A 20,707-nucleotide genomic window follows, 5' to 3' on the forward strand; every position below is an offset into this window, starting at 1 on the left:
GAAGGTGATAAAATTCCAGCTTCCCAGTAGTCCTCTTCCACCACCATCTGAGTGGGGAGGCAGTGGTAGCTTTATTATTGCTGAGTGTGTTGAAGTCCAGACTCAACACTTGCCCTTTGTTAAGGATGGAGATAGGGATCTGTAGAAATTTCCAGGGTATTTGGCTGGGGGAAAGTAGCTATTGCTTTAAAGTTTTCTGTCTTGCTAGGTTGCCCCTATCCTGGTTCTTTGACTGAAAAGATCAGGCTTCATATGGACTTTTGTTCCTTTGCACCCATTGGTATGTCTGGGTTGCTGACTTCTTTAGCGCCCAGTCTAAGATATAGGAGGCAAATATAAACTCAGGGAACTCCCTGCCATGTCACTCTTCAGGTCCTCAGGCCCTTCTCTGGTTTATCTTTTCTTCATCCTTTAGAATCTTCTTATGTTTATTTAACGTATAATACTTAGGAATTTTTGGTGTACTTAGTGGGAAGAATATAGAGAAGTGAGTCTACCTCAACTTGTCCAGAACTGGAATCTGCAGAATAGATTTGCTTTAGCTTTTTTGTCTAAATCATATACCCAGGGCCCTTTATTCTATTATTTTCTCAGAGCATCAAAAATATGAACTTGATGTCTGAGATTTCCTAGTTTTTTTTCTTCCCTAATTTTATTTTTTTAAATTTTAAAATTTAATTATTTTCATATTTTAACAAACCTTATTTTCTAGAGCAGTTTTAAGTTTGCAGCAAAACTGAATGGAAAAGTGCAGGGTTTCCACATTCCCCCCTTGCCCCATACAACCTCATATACCATCAACATCCCAAATCAGTGTGGCACATTTGTTACAATCTCTGAACCAGCATTTACCCATCATTTTCGACCAAAATCCATAGTGAATCATTAGGATTCACTCTTTGTGCTGCACATTCTATAGGTTTTTGACAAATGTATAATGACATGTATTCACCATTATAATGTCTATCATTCAGAATAGTTTCACTGGCCTAAAAATCTCCTCTGCTTCAGCTATTCATCCCTCCCACCACCCCCTGGCAACTGGGGATCTTTATATGTCCATAGTTTTGCCTTTTCCAGAATACTGTATTGTAATCACAATATGTAACCTTTTCAGATTGGCTTCTTTCACTTAGTATTTCCTCTGTGTATTTTCATGAACATACATGGTTGTTTTAATTTGCATTTCCCAGATGACATATGATGTGGAACATCTTTTAATATTCTTATTTGCCATATGTATATCTTCTTTGCCATATGTCTACTCAGGTCTTTTGCCTATCTTTTAGTTGAGTGGTTCATTTTCTTAGAGAGCTTAAGAGATCTTTGAATATTTTGGATACCAGTCCTTTATCAGATATCTGTGTTGCAAATATTTTCTCCCAGTCTGTGACTTAACTTCTCATTCTCTTACTAGTATATTTTACACAGCAGACATTCTTAATTTTAATGAAATCCACCTTTTTCTCATGGATGGTGCTTTTGGCCTGTATCCCCACTTTTATTTGTACCCTCACTTTTCTTTATTCATATTGATCCTTTCTTCTTCAATTTGATTTATACTCCCAGCAGTTTCCCATCAGTGTAAGCTCTTGTCAGTGTAAGTTTTAAGTGTTCGCAGAGTCCAGAGCGCTCCAATAACTCTGGATTTTGTTGTGATCCTCCTCACAGTTTTGGCTGCTGTGCTCATGTTGACCTGCTGCACTTTTCAATAAGTACTCCTTATGGTTTTGAGGTTCTTATTTCACAAACCCATCAGACCTCTGGTTGCCTTTTCCCTCCCACCCTGCTTTCCCTCATACAGATGCTAGTGATATGTGGGTCTTGGAACTGTCAGTAGTTTGTACCTGCCTGCTCCAATTTTGGTAGTTTCTGTGGATAGTTTATCATTTACTTTTGTTATAGATGTTGTGTGTCAGTTTTTGACTGTGCTGTTATAGTTGTTCTACCTGTACTTACAGGTAGAACTTGTACTTACAGGAAAACTTCAGGAGATTCTAAAACCATAACACCATTGTTACTATCTTCCCAGAATCCCTTGCTATTTTGCATTACATTCTCCTACTTAACATTCTCAGAGCTGGGATACTCTGGCTCATATTACCTCATTCCATTCATGGTCAGCTGTTCTCCATGAAGAATATAAAATGTTTGCTGTCATAGAGAGACTGTGATGGACTTTCTTTAACATACCACACACAAACACGCACACATACACACACAGGCATGCACACATATACAGACAAGAGACCTTCAAATCAAACCTACATTTGTGTTCTTGTTCTGTCACTTACTATTGTGGGCTGAATTGTGTTCCCCAAAAGTCATACTTAAAAGTTGAAACATCAGAAGTGACTGCACGTGGAATCAGGGCCTTTAAAGAGGTGATTAAGTAAAAATAGGCCATTAGGGTGGGCCCTACAGCAATCTGACTGGCATTCTTATAAGAAGAGGAAATTTGGACACACAAAGAGGCATCAGGGATGCACATGCACAGAGGAAAATCTATGTGAAGACATAGCAAGAAGTGAGCCAGAGAGAGGCTTCAGGGAAACCATCCCTGCTGACCTATTGATCTTAGACTCAAAGCCTCCAAAACTATAAGAAAATAAATTTCTGTTGTTTAAGCCACTCACTCTGTGGTATTTTTCTGTGGCAGCCTTAGCGAACTAACACGTTTAATACCTTTGCAAATGTGGACATCTCTCTGAGATATATACCTTTTGCTACTGAGGACTTTTCTAGAGATCAACTGTGAAATGTTATAAATATATGTATTATATATTTAAATATTAAAAATATTATTTTCTTTTGTAAAATAATTAAGATGGGCACCAAGAGAAACTAGATAGCTATGTAAAAACAAGTATCTTAAAAGACATGAATATGAATGCTTATCTTATGAGGTTACTTATGAAGGTGTTTGTAGTCCCATACCATTTTTCAGATCTAAAATTAATATTTTTGAAAGCAGAGAGTTTGTATTTTCTATTGGAAATTCTCAAGGTTCAATGACTAATTCAAGAAATGTATTTGTTTCTTGTCACTATATCTGAAATATTATGTTAGAAATCTCATTAGGAATTTCTTTTGCAGTTTTGTGCTTGTAACTGAGGATTAGGACTTGAAATACAAATCAAACATGTTTTACTCCAGGCCTTAAATTATCTCTAATCTATGATTAGAACCATCAAAATACCTGCAAAATGCAGCTGTATCTACTTCTTTCTATTTGGAAAGAATAGAATGCATTTGGCTAAGTAGTAATATGTATTCTTCTTTATGAACTAAGTATAGTTGAGCACAGGCTTAAAATATAACCTTAAAATATAAAAAAATCTCGTTATATTTCTTATTCAGTGCTACAGATACATAGAAAGCTGATAACAGGATAAATTGCAATAGCAGAATGTAAAACTAGAATTAACCCACTAAACATAGTCAAACATCAGCTCTTAATTAAGCAATATTAAAAATGTTGAAATTTCAAGTGGAAAGACCAGCTAGCTGGCTGTAGAGACACTTAGCAGGTAGCATTATCTGGGTCAGTTCTCATTAGCCCATGGCCTTACACCCAACTTTGAAGGCTCAGAAACAATCTTAACAACATCCCAGAGTTGCTCTTTCCCAGAACAGTTGACCTTCTCTAATAAAGCTTAAAAAAGGTAAAGAGAGACTGATACAGATTTAATCTTTATATAATAAAAATAAAGAATTGTCAAGAAAAAGCACTTTGTCTCTGGGCAAAATCCGTGGAAAATCAAATTACAACAGTTACATTTACCTCCACATTGTGAGATAACACACACTTACATACTTAAAAAGTATATATGCAGCCTCTTGTCTTTGGGTTATGCTATGTCTGTTGTGCTGGTGGTGGGGATACCTGTATGTACTAGGAGGAGAAAAGCTATCCTCAAAATATTAAGCAGCCTTCATTAAAAAAAAAAATCAGATATCATTGTATTCAGCTGGAAAGAGCATAGAAGTTAAAAATAAAAAATAATGGTGCATATCTCCCCTAGTAGGGACAGATACATTGTCAAACAGAAACTAGGCTTCTATTGAAAGTAAGTACCTTGGGCATATTTACACATTTCACAAAGCTTTTTTGTAAATATGGAAGTTAATTTATAGAAAATATGTTTGCATTCTAATGTACTATAGTACAAACAATTTAGTGGTAAGATATGCCTTTAAATTAACAAGCCAATGCAGTGATACATTTTAGATATAGTATTGAAATTTATAAATTGAGATTTCTGTAGATCCTTTCAGTTTTATAAAATATTATTTGACTACTTCTTATGTGCATTCTTTTGTCTATGGATTAATATACTTATAATGTGGGGAGAGGATGGGGAATTTGCTCTTCCTATCATCCCCCTGTAGTTAGGTACAGCTGAGAGATTTTGTGGCAAATACAGCATTCGGTTAGTGATGATTCCAACTCATCCATTTTGTTTCCCACAGATTAAGAGTGAGGCTCAGGGGGCTCCTGGGTGGCTCAGTTGTTAAGCATCTGCCTTTGGCTGGGTCATGATCCCAGGGCCCTGGGATCAAACCCCGCATCAGGCTCCCTGCTTGGCAGGAAGCCTGCTTCTCCTTCTCCCACTCCCTCTATTTGCATTCCTTCTCTTGCTGTGTCTCTCTCTGTCAAGTAAATAAATAAAATCTTTAAAAAAAACAAAAACAAAAACAAAAGAGTGAGGCCCAAGTAAAACTATCTCTCCTTTTAAACATTCAAATCATAGTTTGAAAATAACAGTCATGTATTTCTCATTGAGTATAAAAACATGGCAACTGAAATCATGCTTACGCTTCAACTTCTGCTGAGGACAATAGCTATCTTATTAAAGATCATTTCCACTGGATGAGGAATGTGTATGACACCAGTTTCTTCATGATATATTTGCACTCCTCTCGAAGCTACATGTTGTGCCCAAATTTTCCTTTTCCCCCAAGTGGATTCCAATACTTGGTATCTATTTGTCCCTGTTGTATATGTACATTTTACCTCCCACCACCCACAGGTTCTAAAATCAATCACACAACTTTCCTTGTAATTCTAACACCTTCCCATTGGGTTGCCTACTCTTACTCTCCCTCTCCATCTTTAAGCCCACAAGACAACGCTTCAGAGTTTCTCATCAATATTAACATGAAAAACTAGGAAGTAGAAGTACACAATGCACTATCATCATTGACAGTTTTGGAACTCAGAATTCAGAGTGAAAGCAAAAAATGGACATCAGCTTTCTTCAGTCATGCTGAGTCAGGGAAAATGATGGATAAAACACATGGAGAGAAGTATCATGTTTTCTGCATCTGTTGCCTCTCAGCTTCTCCTGCAGTTTGGTACATTCTGTTTTAGCTGAAACACACAGACTGGGAGTCAGACAATTCCTTTACACTGCCTGAAGAAATACTAATGTGCCCCAATTATGAGGACATTTGACAACACTTTTCATAATTCATCTGTAAATCAGCATGCAATATTTTGTCTAATATGACATGTTTTAAATAATGAACAGAAGCTTTTTTCTTTTATTGGCATGTAATTCTTTTTAGGAGTCATTTCTATTTTTACTTTTATTTTTTTAATTTTTATTTATATTTTATAGAGTAACAATTTAAATGGAATACTCTAGGGGCCAGTAGGCTTTATGTAAAAGAAGTTTTCTCAGAATCTGTGTCAGAAAAACTCAAACATAATAATGGCAAGATATTTTTCTTTGACTTCTCAAGTGTTAGAAATCCTGTGATTATTTTACACTGAGTGAAATTGGTGCTACTTATAATTTTATATTAAAATTTTGGTGAGGCGCAAATCACCTAGTGTTAAACATGAGCCCCTTGCATTTTAAGAAGAGTAGTCAAGGGACACCTGGGTGGCTCAGTGGGTTAAAGCCTCTGCCTTTGGCTCAGGTCATGATCTCAGTGTCCTGGGATCGAGCCCCACATCAGGATCTCTGCTCAGCAGGGACCCTGCTTCCCCTCTCTCTCTGCCTGCCTCTCTGCCTACTTGTGATCTCTGTCTATCAAATAAATAAATAAATAAATAATCTTAAATAATCTTAAAAACTCATTAAACTGTAAGAAAAAAAAAAGAGTAGTCAACAAATATAATATAACAATCACAGTTTGGTTTCTTTTCAAAGAGTTACTAATCTACTGGAGGACCCACTGTCTCTTTTTTTATTTGTTTTGGGGGGTTTTGTGGTTTTTTGGACCCACTGTTTCTTGATTTCTAGTAAGTTAGGAATCTCCAATACAGCTATCATTCATTTTTAGTCATTTGTTTGCTTAATGAAATCTTCTTTTGAGCGAGTTCCTTCAGAAATGTAGATTTCCAATGTAGGTTTAAAAGATAAACTCCAATTCAAGCTTCTCTTAAGCAGTTTTAAGCCCAATAAGGGTTGCCAAATAGCAATGATACTGTGATGTGAACCTGATAACTAGATCTAGATCATTTAGGTCCTGAACCTCTACTTGACTTTCCATTATCAATTTTCCAAAGTATTAGGCTGCTTTGGGTTCCACATAGTCTGACTCAATTTGTAATCTTCTAGCCCTTCCTCTTCCATGATCTAGGGATGCCAGGCAGACCTTCTACCTTCCCTTTCCCTAACTCAGAGAGGTCCAAGAGCCAAAGAACTCTGCTCAGCATCCAGGACACAGCTAGACATCTGCTCCATTCTCACATTCCACCTTCCCTGGTGACTAGTGCACCCAACTCACCACGTCCTGGCAACTATACTTGGGATTTGTTAATTTCCTGGAATCAAACTTTTTTCATTAATAATACTAAGCATGAAATATTTTTGTTAGATTGTGTTATTTATGATCTATAAAAACTTTTTTACAATGGTATGGTAGATAAATTTCTATATTTATAACTTTGTAACTTTCATATCAATTGATAATTTATTAGAAGATCAACCATCTATAGTCCTCAAACCCAAGTAATTTATGGATTTTGCATTTTTATGATTTCATATTCTTTATAGCATGATCTGTATGCTTCCTTTAGGTTTTAAAATTATCTAAATATCTAATTTATCTAGTTTCTAAATAGTTAAATGAGGCAAAAAATGTTTTTGTGTCATTCTTCTTACCTCTCAATTATACCAATTATCTTACCTATATATAATTGTATACCTGTATATGATTAGTTTGTTAGGGCTGCCATAACAAAGTGTAACAGGCTGAGTAGCTTAAAAATAACAGAAATTTAATCTCTTACAATTCTGAGGCTAGAAATCTCAGGTTAAATTGTCAGCAGGGTTGATTTCTTCTTAGGCTTTCTCCTTGGCTTATAGATGCATCTCTCTCCTTGTGTCTTCACGTGGTCTTCTCTCTATGCATGTCTGTGTCCTAATCCCTTTTTATTGAGTTTTTATTTTTTAATTTAAATTCAATTAATTAACATATAATGTATTACTGGTTTCAGAGGTAGAGGCCAGTGATTCATCAGTATTATATAATCCCCAGTGCTTATTATATCACATGCATTCCTTAATGCCCATCACCCAGTTACCCCATTCTCCACCCACCTCTCCTCCAGCAACCCTCAGTTTGTTTCCTAAAGAGTCTCTTATGGTTTGTCTCTCTCTCTGATTTCATCTTGTTTTATTTTTGCCTCTCTTCCCCTCTGCTCCTCTATTTTATTTCTTACATTCCACATTATGAGTGAGATCATATGATAACTGTCTGTCTCTGATTATTTCGGTTAGCATAATACCTTCTAGTTCCATCCACATCCTTGCAAATGGCAAGATTTCATTTTTTTTTAAGATTTTATTTATTTATTTGACAGATAGAGATTACAAGTAGACAGAGAGGCAGGCAGAGAGAGAGAGAGGAGGAAGCAGGCTCCCTGCTAAGCAGAGAGCCTGATGCAGGGCTCGATCCCAGGACCCTGGTATCATGACCCAAGCCGAAGGCAGAGGCTTTAACCCACTGAGCCACCCAGGTGCCCCTCTTTTTTTTTTTTTTTTTTAATGGCTGAATAGCATTCCATTGTATATACATACTGCTTTTTTTTTTAATGGATATCTGGGCTCTTTCCATGGTTTGGTTATTGTGGACATTACTGCTGTAAACATTGTGGTGCAGGTGCCCCCTTTGGATCGTGACATTTGTATCTTTAGGGCAAATACCCAGTAGTGCAATTGCTGGATCATAGGATAGCTCTACTTTTCAACTTTTTGAGGAACCTCCATACTGTTTTCCAGAGTGGCTACACCATCTTGCATTCCCACCAACAATATAGGAGGGTTCCCCTTTCTCTGCATCTTTGCCAACATCTTTGCTTTCCTGAGTTGTTAATTTTAGCCATTCTTACTGGTGGGAGCTGGTTTCTCATTGTGGTTTTGGTTTGTATTTCCTTGATACTGAGTGATGTGGAGCACTTTTTCATGTTTCTGTTGGCTATCTGGATGTCTTCTTTGCAGAAATGTCTGTTCATGTCTTCTGCCCATTTCTTGACTGGATGATTTGTTCTTTGGGTGTTGAGTTTGATAAGTTCTTTGTAGATTTTGGATACTAGCCTTTTATCTGATAAGACATTTGCAAATACTTTCTCCCATTCTGTTGGTTGTCTTGCTTTTGTCGACTGTTTCCTTTGTCTTACTTTTGTCCACTGTTTCCTTTGCTGTGCAAAAGCTTTTGATCTTGATGAAGTCTCAATAGTTCATTTTTGCCTTTGTTTCCCTTGCCTTTGGAGATATGTCTAGCAAGAAGTTGCTATGGCCAAAGTCACAGAGGTTGCTGCCTGTGTTCTCCTCTAGGATTTTGATGAATTCTTCTGCATGTGGCTGTCCAGTTTTCCCAACACCATTTGTTGAGGAGACTATCTTTTCTTCCACTGGATATTCTTTCCTGCTTTGTTGAAGATTAGATGACTTTAGAGTTGAGGGTCCATTTCAGAGTTCTCTATTCTGTTCCATTGATCTGTATGTCTGTTTTTGTACCACTACCATACTGTGTGGATGATTACAGCTTTGTAATAGAGCTTGAAGTCTAGAATTGTCATGCCTCCAGCTTTGGCTTTCTTTTCAGCATTCCTTTGGCTATTCAGGGTCTTTTCTTGGTTTCGTACAAATTTTGGGATTATTTGTTCTAGCTCTGTGAAAAAAAGTTGATGATATTTTGGTAGGGTGCTCAGAAAACTATAGAACTCTCATGAAAGAAATTGAGGAAGATACAAAGAAATGGATAAGCATTCCATGCTCATGGATTGGAAAAACAAATATTGTTAAAATGTCTATGCTATCTAGAACAATCTATACATTCAATACAATCCCTAATCTTCTCTTTTTAAAAGGAAACCAGTCATGTTAGATTCGGGCCCACCTTTTAACTCAGTTGGGCATTCCAAAAGACACTATCTCCAAATACAGTCACATTCTGAGGTACTGGAGTTATAAGGACTTTAACGTATGGACTTGATGAGGGGAAACACAGTTTGGTTCATAACGATGGCACTTTATAATATTTTAATTTGTCAAAAACCAAAAATGTATAAAGCACATATTTATGTGAACTTTGTAATAGCACATTGAGGAACCAGAGTCACAGCAAGGCCTCATTACCTCCTTGAGGCCTCTTGTCTGGTAGAAGACAGAGCCAGAGCCTGGATCTCCTCACTTTGAGGAGATTTGATTTGATTTGATTTGATCCTCACTTTCTCTTTTTCACGAGGGAGCTGCAAACTGAGGTAGAACTTGGCATCCCTTAGTTACCGCTTCCTGACTTTATTTACTGCCTTCCTTTCCTGCTTTAGACTCCAAACAGTAGGTCAGAGTCCAGAAAGATTGGTAAAATAGTTAAAACTTAGTTACTGTATATGTATTTTATTTTTCTCGAAGAAAAAGATGAAACGTATTTCTAGTAGAATTTCTAGAGGTTTATGGCACAAAAGGATATACCCCTAAAGGTTTATTTTTAGTAAAGGATAAATTTTACTTCCAGTACTAAAAATTTTTATAAATTTGGTCTCCTTCCAATGGAGCAGATGGGAGGGGCAAGGAGGGGCAATATAGAACTGCCGGGCTCTATTTCTGCTTGTCCCACAGTAGTTAGAATCTCCAATGTTGTTATCACAGCCTGCACTATCAGTACCCTTTGGGCAGCCCTGGTTCAGGAAATGCCAGCTCTCTCCTACCCCATCAGAAGCTCTGCCAGTGGGTTAACATTTTAGTAATTACGCATTCTTATTGCTTAGAGTTGATTCAAACTTGCCATGAATCTTAACCTTTCCTATTAGCAGTGTCCAAATGTCTCTTCCAGATCCTAGAAATCATTCTTTTGTCTTATAATTCTTTATCTTTGTATTTTATGTTTATCTTAAATATGTAACTTTACCAAAGCTTTCTATATCTACAAAGGTACAACTGATGACTTTTATCAAATGAATATCCTACTTTTAAAGGATACAAGTCAATATGTTTAAGTTTTGTGAGTTATTAAAATTCAAAGGAGAAAGTTTGGTATATGATTATAACAGATGCATTGATTTCTGCCTTTTTTAAAGCATCGAAATAATTAAAAATACTTTCTTTTGAAGTTGGCCAGGGATACTTTGCCCAGATCCTTTTAAAGGGAAATATGTGATCTATGACCTGGATGGAAATGTTGAACAATATCATATAGAATTCCTGGGAGATCCCCATTCAAGATCATGGATAAATGCAACATTTGTTGGACATTATAGTATCACATTAAAGGTAGGTACAGTAACATCAAAGCTTTCTTCTTTTGCACTTGTGTTTAGTTATGGCCATTTTTGTTTCAGAGCCTAAGAGATATCTAATTATTTATTTTTATATTTATATAAATGAAACAGTATATACTATTTGTTTAAAATTGAATACTTGTATTTTTAAGCAAGTTTTTTCAAAGAAAATGTGGGAAGTAGGGTAGTTTTAAATTTTCTTTTCCTAATGGCAATGCAGTATAAATCAACTGAGGACTTTACATAATTGCCTTTTGAAACAATTTTAAGATTATCATTTGGTAGTTTTTAAAAATCCCCTTGAGAAGACTTTAAGTTGGAGGCCTAGCTCACAGGGAAAATTAATTATGGAATGCAACCAGATTTTCAAATTTCAAAGAGAATATTTCATTATACTAACTCCTTTAGTATCTTTTTTACTTTTTCAACTTTAAATCACACACTACAACTAATGAATAGACTGGACTCTCAGGTTAATGAGAATAGGTGAACTGGGCTTATTTCCATGGTTTAGCTTAGTCATTATAAATCAATTCAATTATCTGTGTCTGTATTCTAATATTGAAACTTTTCATCTGCAAGCCATACTTTCATTAGAAGTCTGATTTAAAAATAGATGTCAAATGTGGGTTCCTTCGGCTGTTTGGATGGTTTCTATTTTATAGTGGAAATATCTATTTTCAAATACACATGTAAGTGTATGTACATTTAAGGCACGTCCTTTAATCCACAGTATAAGTAAACCTGTGTGAATTTGAGGTGCTTCAAAATGGGCTTTTGCTATATCTTTAGTATAAGCAGTATCTTTTCCCGTCCAACTTGAAAGCAACTGAAAGGGAAGGCCATTCTAATAAAAATATTTAAGTACAGAATAAAATACAGACATTCATTTCGTGGTAGTTGTGAGCCAGTCATCTTAATGTGAGGCGCCTTCTCTGCTCTGACATTTTGGATGTGTTCCTAGGCGCTTCTGCTGGCAACCACAGAAAACAAGAATTGTTCTCCTTTCTGTGCCCTTTCCCCTTTCCTGAAGAACAGGGAAACCTGCTAGCTTCTCATGAAGCAGAACTTAGAATCTTAGAGATCTGACAATATGATAAAGAGCAAGACATTCTTAAGAAATTATATTTAAATATAAGTAAAAACCAGAAGTGAGTTTTTAAATTGTCTCAACTGATATTTCTCTTGGGATTTGAATTGTGTCAGGACAAGGGCAAAATCTGATGCAAAACAAAGCCAAACTCAAGCATCTGAAGCCATAAGTTTTTAACCTTCTGAAAACATTAAAGTAAACTTAGAAATTCTTACAAAGACCATCAATTCAAGGCTGCTTAAATTAAGCAGCCCCCTAATGCAAGGATGAGGACAGAAAAAAATAAAGTATTGTTTCCCCTCTTCCTTCCCCTACTCCTCCAGCTAACCAAGTGCTCTTAGGTGAATAACCCACTGGGTGCTTACAAGCTCTGGGGCAGGCTCTCTCCTCTACCGTCATTCAGGGTACCTTTCCTAGGCTCTTTCTTTGTCCCTTACTCTTTTTATCTGTGTCTTCTTTTCTTTACTTGCTCCCTTGGAGCTGATATAATTTGGGTGCCTTTCTCTGTGGGTCTCTTCATTCAAGGCTGAAATGTTAATTCCCTTCTACCGCAAATTCATCAAGCACATGCCAGATTGTCCCTCTGTGTCCTAATTCCCCACTTCTGCCAGTCTAAGGATCTGCTTACCCGGAAGGGAAGACTCACATTGACACTTCATTGCCCCAGTCTAGTCAAGAAATAGAAGGGAAGAAAGTTGACTCAGAAAAACTGCCAGCCAAGGTAGAAAAATGGCCAAAAATTTTCCATATGAGAAATTGATTGAAAAAGAGTAATTTCAAAATATGTATTGTCCAGGGACAGCTGAGATTTCACTGTACCTGAGAGATGGAAATAGTAGTAACCCCAGCCTACCATTCTCTTGCCTAGACTTCCCCAAAATTTAATCTTTTAATGGTCCTCTCTGCACCAGGGCTCTCATATCCTCAAATGCTTTCTCTACACTGTAGTACATTGATCTGGATATTAAGTTCACATCCCTTTCCCCAATGAAAAAAGATCACTCACACAAAAATTAATGTGTAGTAGACAATGTGGACTTTCTTAAAGATTTCTCTAGAAGTGGAGGTGGGATGCATATTACACAGGTTGTCTGATCTCTTTTTCTAAAACCAGCAAAGAATGATAGGCATTTATAACTTTCACTGCTTTAATCAATTAAATCTTACTTCATACCTTATTTCAATATCATTTTATCCTAATTTGTGTAAGTTTAGTTTACCAGGTGATTAAATATTTTAGAGTTTTTGCTGCATATGGACTATGAATATTTTACAGTATATATGTTAAGGTGGGAGAGAAATATGTTATCTTAGAAAGACATTATATGCATTTATGAGAAAATGAAGTATCTTTTTAGCATTAGATTATGAAAATTTTAACTTCTAATTTGTGTTTGCCAAGCTTTTTTTTTTTTTTTGAATAGTCACTTTCCCCTTGTTGATATATTTATGGGACCACCGACTTACTAATTTCATTGTTGAATGCACAACAGAGCTGTCACTGTCTATTGATTGGTACAGATGATAAGGTTTTCCACAATAAATAAAATTTCTCATAGGTACACTGGGATATACTTTAGAAAAAGAGTTGAACATGATATTTAGTTGTGTACTTGTGATTTATATTAGTTTATGGATACATTTTATTTTTTCATTTACTATAAAATCAGTAGCTATAAAGACAGGTGAAATCTCCCTTTAAAGAAAATAGATGTGAACATGTGCTGAATGGCTATTTTTTAAAGTGTTAATGCATGGAAAATAATTTTTCCCCACTAGCACAAATGCTGTTCTTTTATATTTAGCAGATACCTGTCTGAAGAACCAATACTTGCAAGTTTATTTTTTAGTTTGATAGATTACATGACTTAGTTTAGCATTTCTTGAGCCTGGCTATGCATTAGAAAGCTTTACAAAATCACAACAAAATGACAACACCAACAAGAACATGGTAATGCCTGGGCTCCAGGCTAGTGGATCAGTTAAATCAGAATCTCTTGGAGTAGGGCCAGGCCTCAGTAATTTTAAGTCTGTCAAATGAATATAATGTGCAGGCCGGAGAGTAAGAACCACTGACTAAATTTTCTCAACTTGAGGCATCAGAGTTTTGTCAGCTTTATCTCTACTAGTGTAGTAATATAACTGTGCTTATGGCTTGTTGTTTCCTGTTGCCTTCTACTTCTTTGATTAGTCTTTCACTTAGGTTTGCCTGGAGATTATGCTTACTGCCATACGTTCGCATGTCAAACCCAGTAATGATCTTTTTCACTGAACACAGCTTTAAGGTCACTCCTGTCATTCAGCATTATGCATAATCTATAGATATTGCTGGTAAAGCTGATATATAATTTGATCTTAATATTTCTAGTATGTTGAAGTTGATCATCTATCTTATTGGTTATATAGAGTCATTATAATTTTTCTTGGACATAAGAAATGTACTCCAACCAATAATTGCTTGGCCTACACTTTTGTAGTTTTTCATGTTGCCAAGAAAAGTAGGTAGCTCAACCCTGATGCTGTGATGCTCTTGTGGTAAAATGTAGGGGTTTATTTTGTTCGTGATGTGAACTGATTTGGGGGGCTATATATTTTAGTAGTGTGCTTACTATTGTATGTAAGATATACCTGTAGGTATGCAGCCATCTCTTTGGGTTCCGGATATCGTTTGAGCATTTACCCATTGTATTGTGGAATTGCCTGTATTTTCCAGGAAGCAGTGCCATATTGCTAACTTGAGCTCTGCAGCTCCTACAGTTCTGCTTCCTAATTGGAAGAGTCATTGATAGTGTTCACCAGAACTTTCCAAGTCTCTTCCTTCCTGTTGCAAAGTAGAATCGCACATTTGATAATTGGGGTGGGGTGGGGCAAGAGAGTTGTGTGAAATTAATGAATATTACCTCTTTGAGCATGCAAATGTGTGCAGTGCAACATCCTCCAGACTTCGGTCTTTCCCATGGCACTGGGACTGATCATGTTTGAAGTGTTGATTTGATGCTCTCTCAGACTGGATCCCTGAATTGACCACTCTTAGCAAACTACCTCCCTCTCCCCACCAGATAAGTAAACAATGTGAAGAAGATATAGACCTTGTGTTAAGCACCTAGGATTATTCCAAAAGATACACTAATGATGGAATGGAGGATGTCACAGTTCTTTGTAACTTATATCTTTAGAAGAACCATTCTGAAATTTTAGTACCCTTAAGAATTTGGCCAAATGACTGAAATCACATTACTCTTAACTCTTGCAAGTCTGTAAATAGATGTGATAATACAACTTGCTATCCTACAGTAATGTATTAAATAAGTTTGTTTCTTTGCCATATAATGATAAACATATGAGTAGAAATTACCAACTGGTGATCAATGTAATGAGTATAAATTTGGTTTAGTAAATATCCTGCAACAAAGGACTCTGACATCAGCATGCAGTGTGATGACTCCAACAGCTATAAGAGCCTACAAACAGCAATAATATAGTATAGTGAGTCTCTCCCTTAGGCCATGAATTGGGTAGATCCTTTTCATATAATTTTCAAAGTCTTAGAGCAGCCCCATGAAGATAGGCATTGTCACTATTTGACATATAGAAGAAACTGAGATTCAGGCCACTTGTCTAGCTGGTCAGTCAGCTACCAGGTGATGCAATAATTATTAGAGTTAAAATATCTAACTCCAGAGGCACCTGGGTGGCTCAGTGGGTTAAAGCCTCTGCCTTCGGCTCAGGTCATGATCCCAAAGTCGTTGGATTGAGCCCCGCCTCGGGCTCTCTGCTCGGCGGGGAGCCTGCTTCTTCCTCTCTCTCTCTGCCTGCCTCTCTGCCTACTTGTGATCTCTGTCTGTCAAATAAATAAATAAAAATCTTAAAAAAAAAATCTAACTCCAAAGTCCAAATTATTTCTCTTTCTATACCATGCCAGTTTATTTATTCATACACAGTGGCCTAATTTATTGTTGAATGTTTTCCCAGATTTGTACCTACAAAATGAGGGAAATTTTCACCTTATAATTCTAATATACATGTTGAATCATGGCAGCCTCTCGTAGATTTTCTCTTTATTTGCCCCTTGATGTTCCCCTTTGGAGGACTAGTGTGAAGCAGAACTCTAGATATTTTCAAATTACATTTGCAATAGTCATAACAAGTGCATCTGGATTAAGATCTATTTGAGCAAGTGTTCTGCTCTTTAGGATCCAAATTCTAAGAATGTAATGTGTAATAAGGATTAGCAAATTAGTTTATAACTAGATCATCAGGCAGTGTTTTGTTCTTAGAGTAATGGAGTGAAAGTGGATATAAATCTGTTTAGCCAACTCAGTGGAAAACTACATTTGCTATATATATCTTCCTCATCTTACAATGTGGTTACGTTCCGATAAACTCATTGTTAAGTTGAAAACATCATGAGTCAAAAATGCATTTAATACACTTAATCTACTCAACCTTATAGTTAAGTGTAGCCTACCTTAAATGTTCTCAGAGCACCTACATTAGCCTATAATTGAGCTAAGTCATCTAATACAAAGTCTAATTGATAATACAGCATTGAATATTGCATGTAATCAAATACTGTACTGGAATTGAAAAAAGCATAATTGTATGGCTACAAAAGGTTGTCAGTGTATGGGTTATTTACCCTCGTGATTGTGGGCTGACCAGGAGCTATGGCTTACTCCCACTGCCTGGGAGAGTATCGACCACATATTGCTAGCGCAGGAAGAGATCTCAATTCAAAATCTGAAGTATGGTTTCTACTGAATGTATATCACTTTTGCACCATTGTAAAGTCAAAAAATTTTAAGTTGGATCATCATAAGTTGGGGACCATCTATATATATATGCTATTTCCTGCTGGCAAATAATTGTATAGCTATCAAACTCTCAGTAAGTTTTTATTATACAAGTGCCATATTTGATATAAAATTTGCTGTAAATTTGGTATTATTGGATTAAGATTTTTTATTTGTGTGCTTGTTTTCTAAGCATTCTTTAGTTTTGGGCCTGGAGAGAGGTTAAGGGAATTAGACACATTTCTGCAACTGTGACCTTAACTTGTGACAAATACACCAAGAAAACTTCCATAGCAGTGGATATTAGGGGGGAAAAATTAAGTTGTCATAGCAGTTAATAAGGCAGGTGCTAGAGCCATGCTCTTTTGGTTTTGAACATTGGCTGTGCTGCTTACCAGATAATTAACCTCAGGCAAGTCACTTAGTCTTCATGAATCCCACATGCCTCACTTTAAAATGGAGGTTAAAATAGTATCTGCCTCATGAAGACGTTGTAAGGGTTAACTGAGATACTACATGCAAAGCGTTTGGCATACTGCTTTGTCATATAATAAGCTCTTTTTAAATTATTATTTTTGAAGTATAGCTGACATACAATGTTATATTAGTTTCAGGTGGACAGCATAGTGGTTTGACAATTTTATACATTACTTAATGCTCAGCACAGTAAATGTAGTCACTATAGTAGGCTCTTAATAGACATTAGTTGATGTTATTCATTGGAAGTACAGGTGAAGTATACTTTTAAAATTACCTATTTCCTTCCCTTAGAAACCTACATCTACAAGAAGATACCAAGAACAATAAGATGAATAATATCTTTTCTTTTAAGATCTCATGTGAAAAATGATATAATTTCAGTGTTTTCTATCAACCAACATGATAGTTCCAGCAATGGGAGGAAATAAAGCTAATGGATCATCTTATCCTTTGATTCTTTAGTACATGACTGAAGAGGCCATTGCTGCAGTGCTTTTCTAGGTTAATGTAAACAGAAGTGCTCTGAACTATTCAAAGCAGGAGATAAGTTAGAGCCTTCTTAATCTGACTCCTTGGTGAGTGAATAGTCCCCAATATCAGCAATGCCTTGAGAGTACTTTGGATTTGTTTGATGGAATTTGGAAGGAGAATAGGAAATACTATCTTTCATGTTCTTTGCAACTGAATGAAACCAGTTTCTTTCCCTATCTCTATTCTGCTTTTTGATTCACTCACATTTATGTATGCTGACTTGGCTGCTCCAAATAACTTCTTGAATTCACCTCTGTCATCCCCCGACTTCATCTCTTATGAATTTAGATAGCTATGAACTTCTACTGAAGTTAAAAAGTCCAAATCCAAATAATATGGCCAACTTTATACTCAGCTTATAAAGGATAGAACAGGTGGCTACCTTTCCCATCATCAAATGCATGAAAAATGTATTAAGTATCACCTAGGTTTTTCATGTTGACTCTTCACTGGAACAGCAGTAATCTTTTCTAAGAAATTCCAACATATAGCTTTCTCAATTTTCTAAAAGTGTTTAGTTTCTCTTAAAAGAACCAGAGTCAGAACATTGTTTTTAAGCCAAAATACAAGGCTCACTAAATTGCCTTCAGAATCATCCCCCTATGAGTAAGTCTGCCTTAAGATGAGTCTTATGTTAGGGTTCTTAAATTAGTAAATAATGGAGTAACTTTTTGGTACATTCTTCCATTAGTGAAGAGTGAAACCCAAAACTCATAATCATATAGCTGAAAGTCTACAATTGATCTACTATCTTTCCTTTTTCATTTCTTTCTAATTCCCTCACATATTGATTGATTATGTCATATATTATAGCCAAAGACCAGGACTAGTCCATGGCTCAGTCAAAACCCATTCTCCCTAAACCCTAAACAATACTGACTAAACTAACTTTGGAAATAAATTTCAGAATTACCACTTGCTCACCATTTTGTTTAGTTCCCAGAATGTGTACTGATTCTGCATCACATATTTAACCATCCTCTTCTGGAATTCCCACCTGCTCTTACAGTTCTCTTGTGAAACAGAATCTGAGCATCTGTCTGTAATAAATACAGCAATTGTTTTCCCATAAACACATACTCCATTAAAAAAAAAAAAAAAAAACAAGTAAACGTGGAGTAGAAAATACCAGCCAAGTAACTTTCCTTTAGGTCCAGGTCTTGATAACTCTATGTACTATTGCTTAAAATCCATTAGGCCAATCCTGACATTTTTAAGGCTCAGGACAAATAAGCACATGCTTATTTTCATGGCTGATTTAAACCTATCCTCCCAGTTCTGTTGAATATCCCTAACTGTAACAGACAGCCTGGCCAGAGCAGGGGGAGATAGCCACACTTCAGGTGAACACAGGCTTTAAAATTACCCATGGACTCAAGTGTTCACTTTGCTTCATGTGTTCTGTTTCATCAATATATTAGTAATACTTTATTACTAATAATTCATTACTAGTACTGTCATTTTATGTAGCAGTGTTCACAATAGCTTTCTTCCTAGAGACTTAATGATATACTTAGTTCTGCAAAATAAAAAGTCTACAACTTGAGGAACTCCTGGGTGGCTCAGTTGGTTGAGTGTCTGACTCTTGATTTCTGATCAGGCGATGATCTCAGGGTCTCGGGATGGAGGCCCACATTGGGCTCCACACACAATAGGGAGTCTACTTGGGGCTCTCTCTCTCTGCCTCTCTCTCTCCTCCCTCCTGCTCTCTCTCTCTCAAATAAATGAATCTTTTAAAAAAAAAGTCTACAACTTGAAAGCGGAATATGTAAAATTCTTTAAATTGTCACAATAAATTCAAGTTTTTTATTCTTTTTAAAAATTATGAAAAAAACATATGTAACATAAAGTTGAATATTTAACCATATGTTCAATGGTGATTTAAGTTTTCAATGACTAATAATATATATATTAATTAATATATAAATTAATAATATATATATACTTCCAAAGAAGTATAAATATGACCTGATATAGAAAGTACCAGATGGAAGTTCTCTGTTATTTTTGATACTTTCTATTTCTTATGATATGAGCTGCAAACCTCTTCATAATACCATCTTTGATATTTGTGCAACAGAATTGCCTTTTTTTTAAAATACAGATTTTATTTATCTGAGAGAGAGAGAGAGAGAGAGAGAACATGAGCAGGAGAGAGGGGCAGAGGGAGAAGGAGAAGCAGACTCCCTACTGACTGGGGGGCCCAACACAGGACTCAACCCCAGGACCCTGAGATCATGACCTGAGCCAAGGGCAGACCACTAACTGACTTAGCCATCTAGGCACCCCTACAGAATTGCCTTTTAGTGAAATAAAATATTATAGTGGTTGAGCCCACGAATTCTGGAGCTTGATAGCCTATATATGAATACCAACTGTGTCACTTGCTAACTATAAGAGCCTGGGCAAGTTCTAAACTCAATACCTCTATTTCCTTATTTGTAAAATGAAGATAGCAACAGTACCTACCTCATGAGCTTGTTAGGAAGTTAAAATAAGTTGTTTGTGAGGTGCTTAAAGCTGTTCCTGACACATGGCATTACACAAGTATTGGATAATTAGTAAATTAAAAAATTAATAGTAGACTCTTTCACAGAACTCCTATGAAAATAAAATGTGTACCCAGTCAACTCCTCCCTTCTGTGAATAGTTCCTATCTCATTATCTTGGATTGCATAAACCAAATGATAAATATTTATGTCCTGATCAGTTATGACATTAATAATGAACATTTGAAAAAAAGCCTTATAGTTTACAAAGTACTTTTTCATGCACTCTCTCATGTGATCGTCATTCATTGTTAAGAAAGTTGAAGCTTAGGTTAAGTAACTTGCCTAAGGTCACACAACAGCAGAACTGGGACTCAAGCCTAGGTCTTCTGATTACAAATACCAGGTTTTTACATTATGTGTCAACCTGCTTGAAATATGTGCTGGGCTATCTGCTTCTAATCTTCATAAGCATACCAAATTCATAATGAGCTATCATCTATAAACTAGAAGATCACAGTATCCTTCTTATTGATTCCTGCTGTTAATTCAGCCAACTTGATTAATTAGCCATAAACCAGAA

General features: G+C 36.1%; 1 protein-coding gene across 1 annotated transcript in view; it reads left to right on the forward strand.

The window, feature by feature from the left end:
* The window catches only part of ZCWPW2 (zinc finger CW-type and PWWP domain containing 2), a 121,313-nt gene that overhangs the window by 41,636 nt on the left and 58,970 nt on the right, over nt 1–20,707 (forward strand). Inside the window, exon 4 of the mRNA XM_080814961.1 lies at nt 10,571–10,730. Within this exon, the coding sequence (XP_080671087.1) occupies nt 10,571–10,730 (160 nt within the window). The remainder of the gene's footprint in view (nt 1–10,570; nt 10,731–20,707) is intronic.

This window comes from Martes martes (assembly GCF_963455335.1).
Source record: "Martes martes genome assembly, chromosome: 1".
Taxonomy (NCBI): domain Eukaryota; kingdom Metazoa; phylum Chordata; class Mammalia; order Carnivora; family Mustelidae; genus Martes; species Martes martes.